This window comes from Canis aureus, chromosome 20 (genome assembly GCF_053574225.1).
Source record: "Canis aureus isolate CA01 chromosome 20, VMU_Caureus_v.1.0, whole genome shotgun sequence".
NCBI lineage: Eukaryota > Metazoa > Chordata > Mammalia > Carnivora > Canidae > Canis > Canis aureus.
Window position 1 is genome coordinate 37,635,026 of NC_135630.1, and position 14,335 is coordinate 37,649,360.

Below are 14,335 nucleotides of genomic sequence, written 5' to 3' on the forward strand. Positions count from 1 at the left end.
GTACCAGGACTGAGTCCCACATCAGGTTCCCTGCATGTAGCCTGCTTCCCCCTCTGCCTGTGTCTCTGCCTCTCTCTCTGTGTCTCTCATGAATAAATAAATAAAATCTTTAAAAAGAATAAAAAAATAAACGTCAGCTAGGTGGGTGATGGGTACTAAAGAGGGCACTTGTGGGATGCCTGGGTGGCTCAGTGGTTGAGTGTCTGCCTTCGGCTCAGGTTCATGATCCTGGGGTCCTGGGATCGAGTCCCACATCGAGCTCCTGTTTCTCCCTCTGCCTGTGTCTCTGCCTCTCTTTCTGTGTGTCTCTCATGAGTAAATAAATAAAAAAATTTAAAAGAAAAGAAAAACAACTCAGGTCATAGAGGCTGCCCCTCCCATTACGTGCTCTAGGAGACATAAACAATGCACCCCTGGACATGATCACAGCCAGATGGGGTGACCAGATAGGTATTGGGTAAGAGGCATCTGGAAACAGTGCTTATGGCAGACAGTCCTACACTTGGGATGCCAGGGGGAGAGAGCACCTGAGGGGGATGCCCTTGGGCTGGCCTTGGAAGGTAGTTTAGATTTGGCTGCTGGGAATGAGTGTGTGTGTGTGTGTGTGTGGCAGGGGAGGATGGGGAAGCTATTTCCCACTTCAGGCGAGGAGCAGGGTAAATGCCCAGAAGCCAGGACTTCCAACATGGTCAGGGAACAGAGAGCAGACCCAACTGAGGACCAGTGAGTTTGTGGGGAGTTGTGGAGGACCACGGAAGGTAAGCTGGGGTCGAGGCCCAGAAAGGCACAAGCCCAGGAGCCCATGGAAGAAGGCTGTAGGCAGTGGGAGGCATGGGTCAGAGTGGAAATGAACGTACCTGTAGTGCCTTTTTCCCCCTTGATCCGGAACAGCTCTGCAAGGGGAGAAGAGAGTGTTGTAGGCTGGTGTGAGCACATGCATCTAGAGCACCCGGCTCTGAGTCCCAAGGCTGTGTCCTCCAGGCTGAAGAGCAAGGGCCTCAGGCAATTGGGGGATTAATGGGAGACAAACGCCTAGGTGTTTTCCAGGAATGAGTTTTTGGAAAAAGCCAGATGTTTAGTTGCATCTCTGGTCTACACCGGAGGTTAGAGATCCCTGGGAGCCAAACCCATTAAAGAAGAGCCTCGGGTTAAGGGCAAGGCCCCTCGTGCGGATCACAGCCAGCTCCTTCACATCTCAAGGAAGGGAGGGATGGTCTCTGTGTCTGAGCCTGGACCCTGCCCCTCTGCCACAGCCATTACCTCTTTCACCCACATGGTGGCTCAGCCTTCATCTGTGGTCACTGGGAAGACCGCAGCCTCTGGGGGATTTGCCCACCTGGACCTTGTTCTCATTCAGCACTTGGTCCCATGGGCACAGAACCACGGTCATGGAATCACCCCTTAACTCCTAGCTCACCCCAGTCATTGGGGCTGGAGCTCCATGTGACAGTGTGAACTCTGCAACAATGAGGTAGCACCTCAGAGCTGCTTTGGACCAGTCAGCCCTTCCTGTTCCGGCAGACCGAGAGAGTAGTGGGGGTAGTGGTAGGACAATCTCACGTGACCCAGCTCCAAGGCTCTGAGAAAACCCAGGGAAGGAGGGGCCCTGGCATCTCCACCTTTGGCTCTGTTTTCTCCTGCCTGTGGCCGCATCTTCCAAGTTGCTGTGCTTCCCCAGTAGGAGCCCCCTCCCCCCAGGGTCTCCCCATGGCCTGCCATTTCTGTCTCCCCAGCCATGGGCCAGCATTAGTCGGCAGCATGGGAGTGGTCCTAGGACTCGACCCAGCCTCCCAAACATTCTAGATCCATCTCATGCCTACTCCATATGGTTCTCACCCCTTTCCTTGCGCCCAGCATTCTGGAATGTTCTCCTTGCTAGGGAAGGGGATTCAGGCCCAAGGATCCCCTTGCCCATGAACCAGCAGCTCCTACTTCCTATCCCCTGAGAAATCCTGGTGCAGAGGGGAGAGGGCCAAACCTGGACTCCGAGTGAAGTTATCCACCTTCCGTAGCAGGTGCTCCTGCTTGGTGCGGACCTGGATGATCTGGGCCTGCAGGACTTGCAGCCCCAAGGTGCCCCCAGTGAGATGCGGGATGGGCATTGACTGGAGCAAAGAGAAAGATGGGCTGTCCTCGGCAGCCAGCGTTCCATTGGTGAAGTGAATCTCTATGGCCCAGAGCCGCTCCTGCAGATTCAGAACTGGACACCCCACCCCCACCCAAAGCATTCTTTTAGGAACCTCATTAGAGCCCCAGGCATTTGAGGATATCCCCAACACTCTTGTGTCATATGTGGATAACTTCTGTGGGTCCTGAATACTGGACGCAACATTTCATGTGCTGTGAGGACCTAGCATGAGCATAGAGCTCTTTCTATATCTTGCATGTGTAAACTCTGCACTTAGGCATGACGTTATATGTTCATAGACTATTCCTTCATGGCCTAGGGATGCACCCACAGCATCATGATCAATCTTCAACCTTCCTGCATGCTCTGGGAATGAGAGTATGATGACGAATATGCTGGTTTGATCTAATCACATGTGACCTTAATAGACATGTGACATATGTTTATGACAGCTGGGCACCACACGATGTTCTTGAGTGACTTCAGTGTCTGCAGATGGAATTGCTTCATGATCTTAACACTTCGGAAGTAAAATGATGTTAACATGAACACTGATCAATAAAGCCCCCTCCCACTCAGACATTGGGGATCCTTGATGAAAGATGCATACAGCAAACTCATGTGAAATTATTGCATTGTTCACTGCTCTAACACACACAAGATCATGTGCTTTCTCCCTCTCTCTGTTTGTCTCTATGTCTCTCTCTCCCTCTCATGCACATGAGTGCTCACGCGTGCATGCACACACACACACATGCACACACTCTCCTGTCCACCTCCCCGCACCGACCCCATCAATGTGGCTACCTGGTTATCCAGAAGCTAAGAACTCTCAGCAGGCGGGGGCAGCTGTGACTCCAAGGCTCTCCACTCAACCTGAGCCCTGTGTCACCCCAGGAGGCACCAGACAGGTGCCTGACTTGTTTACCTTTTACCACCAGCAATCCAGCACCTGCAGTGAGCAGAATCAGGTAGATGGCCACTAGGACCATGAAGCAGTTCACCCCCTTTCTCTTCTTGGGCTTTGGATCTGAAACATAACCACAGCAGAAGGTGGCTTTTGTAGAAGGGAGAGACCAAGGGTGCCTCAACCTGTGTCAGAATCCCCTCTGCATGAGCAGACGGCTCCCTGTGAGGTGGAGGGTAAAGACACAAAGTCCCACTATCCCCGAATCCTCCCTCAGATCCTCATCTTCTCACAAGCCAAGAAATGACATTCTTGGTCACTCATCTGTGTGGCTGGGCAAACACCTGTGTCATGCATCGCTAGCTGGCAGAGTGTGGTTCTTAAACCAGGTGCACTGTCGAAGCCCTCGTGTAGTGCCCGTGATAGAGAGCTCTCAAGAGATGTTTATCAGGTGAATTAATGAATGTACATACTTAAATTTCAAAACTTTGGGAGGAGGATGATTGTCAGCACTTGATAAACTCTGAGTGATATTTAGAGACGTTGAAATACCTACTCAGTTACGAGACACAGATCTGGAATTCAGATTTGGACATTTGTTTTCTTTTTTCTTCAGATTATTTACTTATAAAAATAAAACATGCTTGATATGATTTATCAAAAAATATAGAGAACATTACAAGGGTTAATAATCTTATAATCAGAGACTTCAAGGGACCTCAGCTCCCTGGTGTCCTAACCTGCTGACAGAAGCTCTGATGGCATTCTGGGGTGTGGCCCTCCTACTAGACTGTTGGCTTCTAGAAACTGATGAACCCTTCCACTACTAGATATATTTTTTCTTTTTATTTTATGTAAATAATATCATATTACATATAATACAGCACACTGCGTTCTGCAGTGGATGATTTCCTGTGGACATTCCTCTAGTTTTTTGTTTGTTTGGTCTTTTTATTTTGTAGAGAAAGATTTAACTATTCTTTTAATAGCTGCCTAATGTCCCTTAAAGGCAAGAGTCACAATTCATGCTGACATTTCCCTGTTGGCAAGCTGTTTCCAGTTTGGGGCATTATAAAAGAGGCCACCGTGGTTCCCATTCCAGTCTTTCATTCATGCCAGCTGTGTCCCCATTTTGGGGTGTCCAAAGGCAGGGAGCCAGCCTGCAGAAGGTACTGTGGTTCCCACCACTCACATTGACAGAGTACCTACTCGGTGCCAGGCATTGTCTGATATTATCTATAATGCTTCTGACAATCCTGCAAGGTAAGTGTGATCATCCTCTTAGACAGACTTGGGGTTCAGAGAAGTTAAGGCAACACAACAGGCATATGTCCCTGGGTCCATCTAACCCCAAGGCCTGAACTTGCCTCACTAGCCTATGCTGACATTAGCAGGTGGAAAAACACAGTTGAAATAAGCAGGTGTGAAAGGAAAAGTGATCACAGGTGAGCATCCCATGGGAGGGAATAGGGGCATGTGAACACATTTTTGGCTTTGTGGTAGTTGATGGTGGGTTTTCGGTTAACTCTTATAATAGATGTGTGTGAACCTTGAGTCTGTTTTCTATCAGCTGTGGAAACTTCATTATTCTGCTGAAATTCCTTCCAGCCACCTGCAGAACAGAAAGCTCTGCTTTAGCATTGTCTAATGCATGGTGGTCTCAAGATGACTTTGGCAGGCAGCAGGAGGAATGGTTTCTTGGTTGGATGGTTTTTTATTTGGTGGCATTTGGTTATTCTCAGTCTAGCACAGTATCCCTGCACTGCACCTCCCAAATTGGGACTCACACAGAAGCCCGAGTGAACTCTCTAACACACAGCCTGGCCAAGTCACTTCCCTGCCTTCAGCCCTTGGTGGTCATTCACTGTCCTTGGGACAAACAACTCATCTGCTGGCACAGGAAGACGTGCTGCTTGCCAGTTCTCCTTTGGCTGTACTTCCACACCACACCCCCAACGTGAACCCCAACCAACAGACCAGACCACTTGTTGTTATAGCCTTCTCACTCTGGGGCATGTATCTTCTCTGAAATACAGCCCTACCTCCTCCCTTCTGCATGACTAATTCCTCCTCATCCTTTGGGAGCACAATGGTGCTTATCCTGCCCCAAGATACATTCTCTGACCCCCCTGGGTTAGGTGGGACCCTGCTTTGCTTCCCCACGTCGCTCTGTGTTTCCACCTGATATGGCACCCATCATCCTGAAGTATGTCTGTTTATGTCTCAGTTCCCCCCAATATCTTGGAAGCTTCCAGGGCTGCCTTCCAGCACTAACATGGCGTCTACCTCACAATGTGCTGGAAAGATGATAAATGGAAGGGTGAATGAGTGGCTGCAGAGGTTTGGGTCCTGAACACGTGCAGAGTGGAACAGTGCCAGTTTAGAAGTGTTGGAAAAGCATCAGGAATGCAACCTCAGAACTCAGGCAAGCATACAATCATGGCGAGGATGGGTAACACACAGGGAAGCCTCATGTTAAACAGAAGATGGTGGACAATGAATATGATCTTTTAGACAGTACTAAACTTGAGGAAATGATGGAAAAAGAAAGATAATATGCTTCAGAGACACAAGTTACATAGAGGTCAGAGATGGCAATGAGAGCCAGCATGGAAAATATAGATATTTTCAAACCAGATGGTAGGAGAAGTGGAAGGCATTTGAATGAGGATAGTAAGAGGAAAAGCCATCCTGGTAGTATGAATGGGAATAGTTTGAAGGTATCCACTCAGGCCCAGAATGCTTTTTTAAGCCAGAGCTATCATGTAACATAGAGACAAGGTATTTTAGAAACTGGGAATTTTGAATCTGTAGCATTTATCTAACTCACTTACAAAGCAGAAAATCTGATAAGCATTTTACCTTCTGTGTTGATGTCTAAGAGGGTAGAAGAACCTGTAAAGGAATGTTTACTCCAAAGTGGATTTCTCCAATGAGGAAGAGTAGTCTGACATGAGAGAATGAATGAAGCATCCAATAAACTAGAGCTGAGTAAACTAGAATGAGCATCCCTGGAGTAAACTATGGTGAGTCCACGTGAAGATTTTAGGAAAACAGTTTTCAGAAATATGACAGCTCTATTGTCTGACTCACAGTGAAAATGTGGCTCCAAAGGGAAATAAAATTTCAATTCCATAAAAGATTTCAATGAAGAAAACCAGTCTGCATACAAACTCTAGGGCCCCCAGACCTGCAATCTCCCGGCCCCTTGCCTAGTAGCAGCAGGTAGCTTAGTGGGTGCAGAAACCCCCTCTTCTTGCTCCTGGCACTGGGCTGCTGGTGAGCAGGCCTAGAAAAGTGGTCTCTGCCCTATTGGCTTGATGTGTTCCACCCCTGACCCACGATCACTGGGCAGTCTGAAGAAACACCTTCTGTCCCTGCTGGCAGAACCAGCAGAGAGCAAGGAAGACCAATTATATCAGCTGAACAAAGCAGACCAGAACAGGACAGTCAAGGCTCTGAAAAATAAATTGTTATTGAAAACACAGCCCACAAAAGTGGGCCAGAATTTTATGGGATAAACCTAAACAGTATGATTTAAAGTAGAAGATTTTAATAGAATCTAGAGTCTTCTAACATACTATACAAAATGTCCACAGTACAATGGAAAATTAGTCATCATATCAAGAGCATAGAAAATCACAACTTGCATGAAAAAAGACAACAGGGCACCTGAGTAGCTCAGTCAGTTAAGTGACCAGCTCTTGGCTTTGGCTCAGGTCATGATCTCAGAGTCCTGGGATCAAACCCTGCATCACAGTCCACACTCAGAGAGGAGTCTGCTTGAGAATTCTCTTTCTCCTTCTCCCTCTGCCACTCCCCCTGCTCTCTCTCTCTCTCATAAATAAATCCTAAAAAAAAATCAATAGGTGTCAGCATGGAAATGACACAAACATTAGAATTATTCAATAAGGATTTAGAAACCGTCATAACAAAAGTACTTTAATGATCAGTTAGAAACACTCTTAAAACAAAACAATTTTAATCTACAAAAAAAGTAGAGAATATAAAGAAGAAACAAATGGAAATTATAGGACTTAAAAGCACCAATTAAAAAAATCTCACCAGGGTATCTGGGTGGCTCAGTCAGTTAAGTATCTGCCTTAGGTTCAGGTCATGATCTGAGTATCCTGGGATCAAGCCCCAGTCAGACTTCCTGCTCAGAGGGGAGTCTGCTTCTCCCTCCCCTGCCTCTTGTGCTCTCACTCACTCATTCTCTCTCTGTCTCCCTCTCAAATAAATTAAATCTTTAAAAAAATCCTCACTAGATGGGCTCAATAGTGCAATAAAAGTGATAAGAGAAAGAATAAATGAACTAGAGGATAGTACAATAGAAATTACCCTTTCTGAAAAACAGAGAAAATCAACTAAAAAAAATGAACAAAGACTCAGAGATCTATGTATCAATAAAAAAATACATAATATTCATATTGTTAAAATCCTAGAAAGAGTGTGAACTGAAAAATATATTTTAAGAAAAAATGGTGGCTGAAAACTTCTCAAATTTGGTGAAAGTCATAAACCTACAAACTCAAGAAGTTGAGCAAACCCCAAACATCATAAATTCAAGCAATTGATAACAAGACACATCATGAGTAAAAAAAAATCTAAAAAAGACCCTACATACCCAGAAAATTAAAAATCTAAAAAAAAGAAAAAATCTTGAAAATAGCCATTACCATTAATAGACATACCAATTTTAGACATACCAATTTGAGTGACAACAGATTTCTTATCTGAAATTGGAAGTGACATGAAATTTTTCAAGTGCTCAAAGAAATGAATTATCAACTATATCCAGTAAAAATATCCCTTAAGAATGAATGGGAAATAAAAAGATTCTCAGATGAAGGAAATCTAAGCGAAGTTCTTGCTAGTAGACCTGTCTTGAAAAAATGGCTAAAAAGGGAGCACTTGACTGACTCAGTCAATGGACATGTGACTTTTGATCTCAGGGTCATGATTTTGAGCCAAGATGGGATGTAGAGATTCTTTAAAAATAAATTTTCAAAAAAAAAAAAAAAAAAAGGAATGGCTGAAAGAAGTTCTTCAAACAAAAGAGAAAAGATAATAGCAGAAGTCATGGCACTTCCAAAAGGAAAGAATAATAAGAAAAAAGAATGGGTAAACATAGAGATACATTTAGACCATCCCCTTCACAGTTTTTTTAAATCACATTTGATGGTTGAAACAAAAATTATAATGAAGTCATACCCAGTGCGTATAGAGGAAATATTTATAATTACATTTCAAAAATGGAAAGGCTCAAAAGACGTAAGCAGAAATAAGTTCTTAAAATTTAATAAAATAAAACTTTTGACTCAAAGTGGTAGAATGTTGTTGGTAGATTGCAATAAATTATACATGTATATTTTAATGCCCAGAAAAAAATATAAGAAAACTATTTCAAATGATGGACTAAAAAACGAACAAAAAACTATAGATAAATCAAAATGGAATTCTAAAACATGTTCAAGTAACCCATAGGAAAGTAAGAAAAGAAAAGCTGGTAACAGGAAACAGAGGGACAAAGAGAAAATGCATAATAACATGATAGATTAAACTCTTAACACATCAATAATCATTTTAATGTAAATGGTTTAATTATACCAACTAGAAGGCAAATAGTATGGCAAAGTGGATTGAAAAGCATGACTTAACTCTATGCTATCTCCAAGAAACCAAACAACAGAGCTTCTATTTGCATGAAGCAAAAACTGATATAACTGAAAGGAGAAATCAATATATCCACAATTATATTGAGGATTTTAACAAACTACTCTCAGAAATTGAGCTAAAATCAGCAAAAGTATAGAGGAAATGAACAACATCATAAACCAACAGGATCTAATGAACAATTAAAGAATACTCCAAGCAACAACAGCAGAATACACATTATTTCCATGTACAAGTGGGATATTCACTAAGATAAATCATATAAAAAAATCATATCAATGGGTCATAAAACAAACCCCAACAAAATGAAAATGGAATGAAGTTGCATAGAGAATGTTTCCTGACAATGGAATCAAAATAGAAGTCAATAACAAATAGACAAGGGGAAGGATGCCTGGCTGGCTCAGTGGTTGAGCATCTGCCTCTGGCTCAGGGCATGATTCTGGTGTCCTGGGACAGATTCCTGCATCAGGCTCCCTGTGAGGAATCTGCTTCTCCCTCTGCCTATGTCTCTGCCTCTGTCTCTGCCTCTCTGTGTGTCTCTCAGGAATAAATAAATAAAATCTTTTAAAAAACCAGATAGACAATAAGAAAACCTCTAAACACTTGGAAATTTTTTTAAAATTAAATAATGCATTGACTATAAAGTCTTAAAATTTTTTGAAAAAGAACTAATCAAAAATGAGAATACAGCATACCGAATTGTTACATTCAGCTAAAGTAGTAGTGGGAGGGAAATGTATAGCAACACTAAAGGCTACATTACAAATGAGAAATGGTCTCAAGCTGATAAACTAGGTTCCCAGCTCAAAGAACTGGAAGAGAAGAACAAAATAAACCTTCATCAACCAGGACAAAAACCCCCCACAAAATAATAGAGATGAGAGCTGAAATTAATGAGATTTAAAATAGGAAAACAAAAGAGAAGATCAGTAGAACAAAATGCTGATTTAGTAAGATCAGTAAAATTGATAAAGCACAACTGATGAAGAGAAAAAGAAAGACACAAATCCAATATCAGGAATGAAACAGGTGCTATTACCACAGATCCTGCAGCCCTTAATAAGAGAGTAAGAAGATCCTGTCACTGACTTCATGTGCACAACTTACAAGAAATAAACTGATTTCTCCAAAATTACAAACTACCAAGACTCAACCAATAATAAATAGATAATATCTACATCTACAGCTATTAAATAAATTTATTTTGTACTAAAAAGCCCCTAAAAAAGAAATATACAGGCCTAGATGGAGTCCTCTATCAAACCTTTAGGAGAATCAACACCAGTTTTACACACTTTCTTGTAGATAATGGAAGAGTAGAGAACACTTCTAACTCATTTTAAGAGGTCAGGATCACCTTGAAATGAAAATCAAAAATAGCACAAAAGAAGAAAACTAAAGATCAGTATCTCTCATGAAGTTTGACACAAAAATCTTCAACAAAATATTAGTAAGCTGTACCAAGCAATGTATAAAAAGAATTTATATAATATAACTAAATGATATTTTCAGGTATACAAGGCTGGTTCAATACTCAGAAATTGATCAATATGATCCATCATATCAATGAACTAAAGAAGGAAAATCAGATAACCATATAACTGATGCAGAAACAGCACTTGACAAAATTAAATTCATAATAAAACTCTCATAATTAAAATTCATAGTTCTAACTCATATATGCAATAATAAATTTATAATAAAAACTCTCAGCAAACTAGAAATGAAAGAGAATTTCCTTAACTTGAAAAAAATGAGCATCAGAATGCTTGGGTGGCTCAGTCAGTTGAGCATATGACTCTTGATTGTGGCTTGGGTGGTCCCCATGCCAGGTTCTGCACTCCTCAGGGAGTCTGTCCCTCTCCCTTTGCTCGTCCCCCTACTCTCTCTCTTTTTCTCAAATAAATAAATGAATAAAATCTTTAAAGAAAAAGGAGCATCTAAAAAATATCTAAAGCTAACACAATACTTAATGGTGACACAGAATCATTTCCTCTGAAGATTGAGAACGAGGCAAGGATGTCTGTTCTCACTCTCTTATTCCATCTCGATATACTACTGGCAAATAAGTGGAAATTGCAACTAAAACATAATGGCATTTACAGTCTCTCTAAAGGAAATGAAATATTTAGATATAAAAGTAACAAAATGTATATAGGATCTGTATGCTGAAATTTATAAAACCCTGATTTAAAAAAAAAGCCAAAAAAATAAAAAAATAAAAATAAAAAACAAAGCCAAAAAAAACAAAAAACAACAACAAAAAAACCCCCCAAAAACCGAGACCTAAGTAAATGTGGAAGCACACTGAGTGTAGGTTGTAGGACTACAGAAAGTAAGATGTCAGTTCTCTGAAAGTGATTTGGAAACATAGCACAGCTCCAGCAAAATCCCAGCAAGGTTTTCTGTAGGTATTGATAAGCTTATGCTAAAATGTACATGGAAAGGTACAAGCCATAGAATGGCTAAAATGATCCTGAAAAAAGAATAGGGGCATCTGGGTGGCTTGGTGGTAGAGCCTCTGTCTTCAGCTCAGGTCATGATCCCAGGGTTCTGGGATTGAGTCCCATATCAGGCCTCCCCACAGGGAGCCTGCTTCTCCCTCTACCTATGTCTCTGCCTCTCTCTGTGTGTCTCTCAGGAATAAATAAATAAAATCTTAACAAAAAAAAAAAGAAGGAAAAATGTGAGGAATTACAGCTTGATGTTTAGGCTCACTTAAACCTGCAGTAATCAAGACAGTGTGATATGGGTGGAGGGATAGACACATGGACTCATGGAGCAAAATAAAGAACACGGAAATAGTCCTTACACAGATATAACCAACTAGTTTTTTTTTTTGACAAGTTACAAAATTAATTTAATGAAGGAAATATAGCCTTTCCAGTAAATGGTATTGGAGCAACTGGACACCCATAGGCAAAATAAATAAATAAATAAATAAATAAATAAATAAATAAATAATAAATAATAAATAAACAAGGTCAAGATTTGTCTATTTATATATATAAACATATATATACAGACATCTATCAACTCAAATGAACCATGGACTTAACTATAAAATGTGAAACTATAAAACTTCTAGAATTAAACATAAGAGAAAAATTGGGGGACCTAGGGCCAGGTGACTTGACACCAAAAGCACAATCCATGAAAGGGAAAATTTCTAGATAGGCCTCCAAAGGTTTAAATGCTTTTGCTTTGTAAAAGACTCTGTTAAGAGGATAAAAAGACATGTTACAGACTGAGAGAGAGTACTTGCAAATCATGTATCCAGCAAAGGACTTGTATTTTGAATAGATAATGTGCTCTCAAAACTAAATAGCTAGAAAAACAAATGATCCCATTAAAACATTGGTAAAAGACATGAAGTGGCATTTCATATACAAATGGGGGGAAAAAAGCACATGACAAAATAGTCAACATTATTAGCCATTAGGAAAATGAAAATCAAAGTTACAATAATATATCACAATCACACACTTATCAGAATCAGCTAAAATAAAAATAGTGATAATACTAGTTGCTGACAAGGACTCAGAAAAACTGAATCTGTTGTATAGTGTTGGTGGGAATGTAAATGACACAACCACACTGGAAAAATAGATCAGCTGTTTCTTATAAAACCAAACATATACTTAGAACCCAGCAAGTGTACTTTTGGGCATTTATCCTAGAGAAATGAAAACTTAGGCTTATAGAAAAACTTTTACATAAATGATCTCAGCAACTTTATTTGTAACAGCCCCAAACTGGCAACAACCCAAATGTCTTTCAGTGGATACATGGTTAAACAAACCGTGATGCATTCATATCATGGAACAATACTCATGAAAAATGCTCATTAATAAAAAGAACTATTGATATATACAACAACTTGGTTGGATCTCAAGGGCATCATGCTATGTAAAAAAAGAGCCAATCTTTAAAAAGTTACATACTTTTTTCCATTCATATAACATTCTTCACATAACAAAATTATAGAAACGCTACTGATTGGTGATTGTCAGGGGACAGTTATTGGTGGTGGGGGAATGACGGGCATGTGTAGCTATAAAGGTAGCATGAGAGAGTTTTGTGGTGATGGAAAAGTTTGGTATTTTGATATTGGTGATGGTTACACAAATATACACATATGATAAAGTTGTAGAGAATTGTATTCACACACACAAATGAGTGCATGTAAAACTGATGAAATCTAAATAAGCTTTAAATTGTAGCTGTATCAATTTCCTGGTTGCGATAGGGCACTATAGCTACGCAAGATGTTCTCACTAGGAGAAACTGGGTGGGGGTCACAGAGACTTCCCCATACTTTTTTTTTTTTTGCAAGTTTCTGTGAATCACTAATTATTTCATAATAAAAAGTGAGAAAAATAACTCTAGGGTAAAGCTGGATATCTTTAAAATGCTGAGAAATAGTAATATGACAAAAAAACAAAGTCAGAACAAGGACCTGAAGTGACAGTGGTCATGCCAACAAGGGTGACCGTGAATAAATTCCAGGGTTAAGGTCTATTAGGGGAATGTTTCAAATTATCTTTAGAGCAGGAAGAAGAGACAGCTAGATCCACAGCTGGGAGCCAGGGCTTAATGTTAAATTAAACAACAACTTCTCTATCTGTATTTTTGGGGGTTTTTGCTGTCAAGAAGAATGTTCTTCAGACTGAAAATGGTGGGAAGACATGTCAAGAAGCAAGACATGAAGACTGAAATAGTTGAGGGCTCTGGGGTGGGAGTGCGGGAGTCCAGACAGATTACATGCCACAGACCCGCAAAGGCTTCCTGATGTGCTAACAGAACCCATTCTTGAGAAACCAGACACATGGAAAGAGACGGGAAGGCTCAAGACAGAAAAAATGTTCATAAATTTCAAACAGGTGGACAGGAGTGCTTCCCAGAAGGATAATGTCATCTGGGACAAATGTAGAGTCTCTTGTTCAAGTCCAAATGCTCCGCTGTTGAGGGGGAAGATGGAGCTGATACTGGTTGCTGAGGAAAGAGCTGGGTTTTGTTGAGCCTTCAGGGCGCAAAAGCAGTGGTATGTTGAGCCTCTTCAGAATATGAAAGCAATCTTCAGCAGACATAAGGGAAAGGAGGGAAGAAGGGAGGAAGAAAGAAAGCTACTTGGAGCCATTTAGTGCTGAAGCAAGTAGTTTTGTACATCTCAGTAAGTCCTGAGGTGGTCATTATGTTACAGAGCCTCACAGTGATTACTGTCTGTAATGGCATTCATCTAGAAAGTTCTAAATGTTCCATGATCTTTGTATAAGAAGATAGGAAGTTGTGAACGCATTTAGAAAAATGTTCCTTCCGGGGCACCTGGATGGCTCAGTCAGTGAAGCATCTGCCTTTGGCTCAGGTTATGATCCTGGGATCCTGGGATCTAGCCGTATAGGGGCCTTCCTGCTCAGTGGGGAGGCTACTCTCCTTTTCCCTCTCTCTCTGACCCCCTCCCTCATGTTTGCTCTCTCTCAAATAAATAAAATCTCTAAGGAAAAAAAGAAAGATGTTCCTTCTAACCAAGCTGTTTTGTTTTTTGGTTAGATTTTTAGTTAGTGGCATCAATAACCCATGTCAGAAATCTACAAATCCCCCTTGAGGCTGGCCTCCCAGCA

General features: G+C 41.1%; 1 protein-coding gene across 2 annotated transcripts in view; it reads right to left on the reverse strand.

Annotated features, from left to right (window-relative positions):
- Positions 1–14,335, reverse strand: part of MARCO (macrophage receptor with collagenous structure) — a 44,759-nt gene that overhangs the window by 21,922 nt on the left and 8,502 nt on the right. For both annotated transcript variants that reach the window (XM_077861420.1, XM_077861419.1), the window contains exons 2-4: positions 3,057–3,158; positions 1,979–2,200; positions 858–893 (exon numbers count right to left, since the gene is read on the reverse strand). In XM_077861420.1, coding sequence (XP_077717546.1) covers positions 858–893; positions 1,979–2,200; positions 3,057–3,120 — 322 coding nt within the window. In that variant the 5' untranslated portion in view covers positions 3,121–3,158. The remainder of the gene's footprint in view (positions 1–857; positions 894–1,978; positions 2,201–3,056; positions 3,159–14,335) is intronic.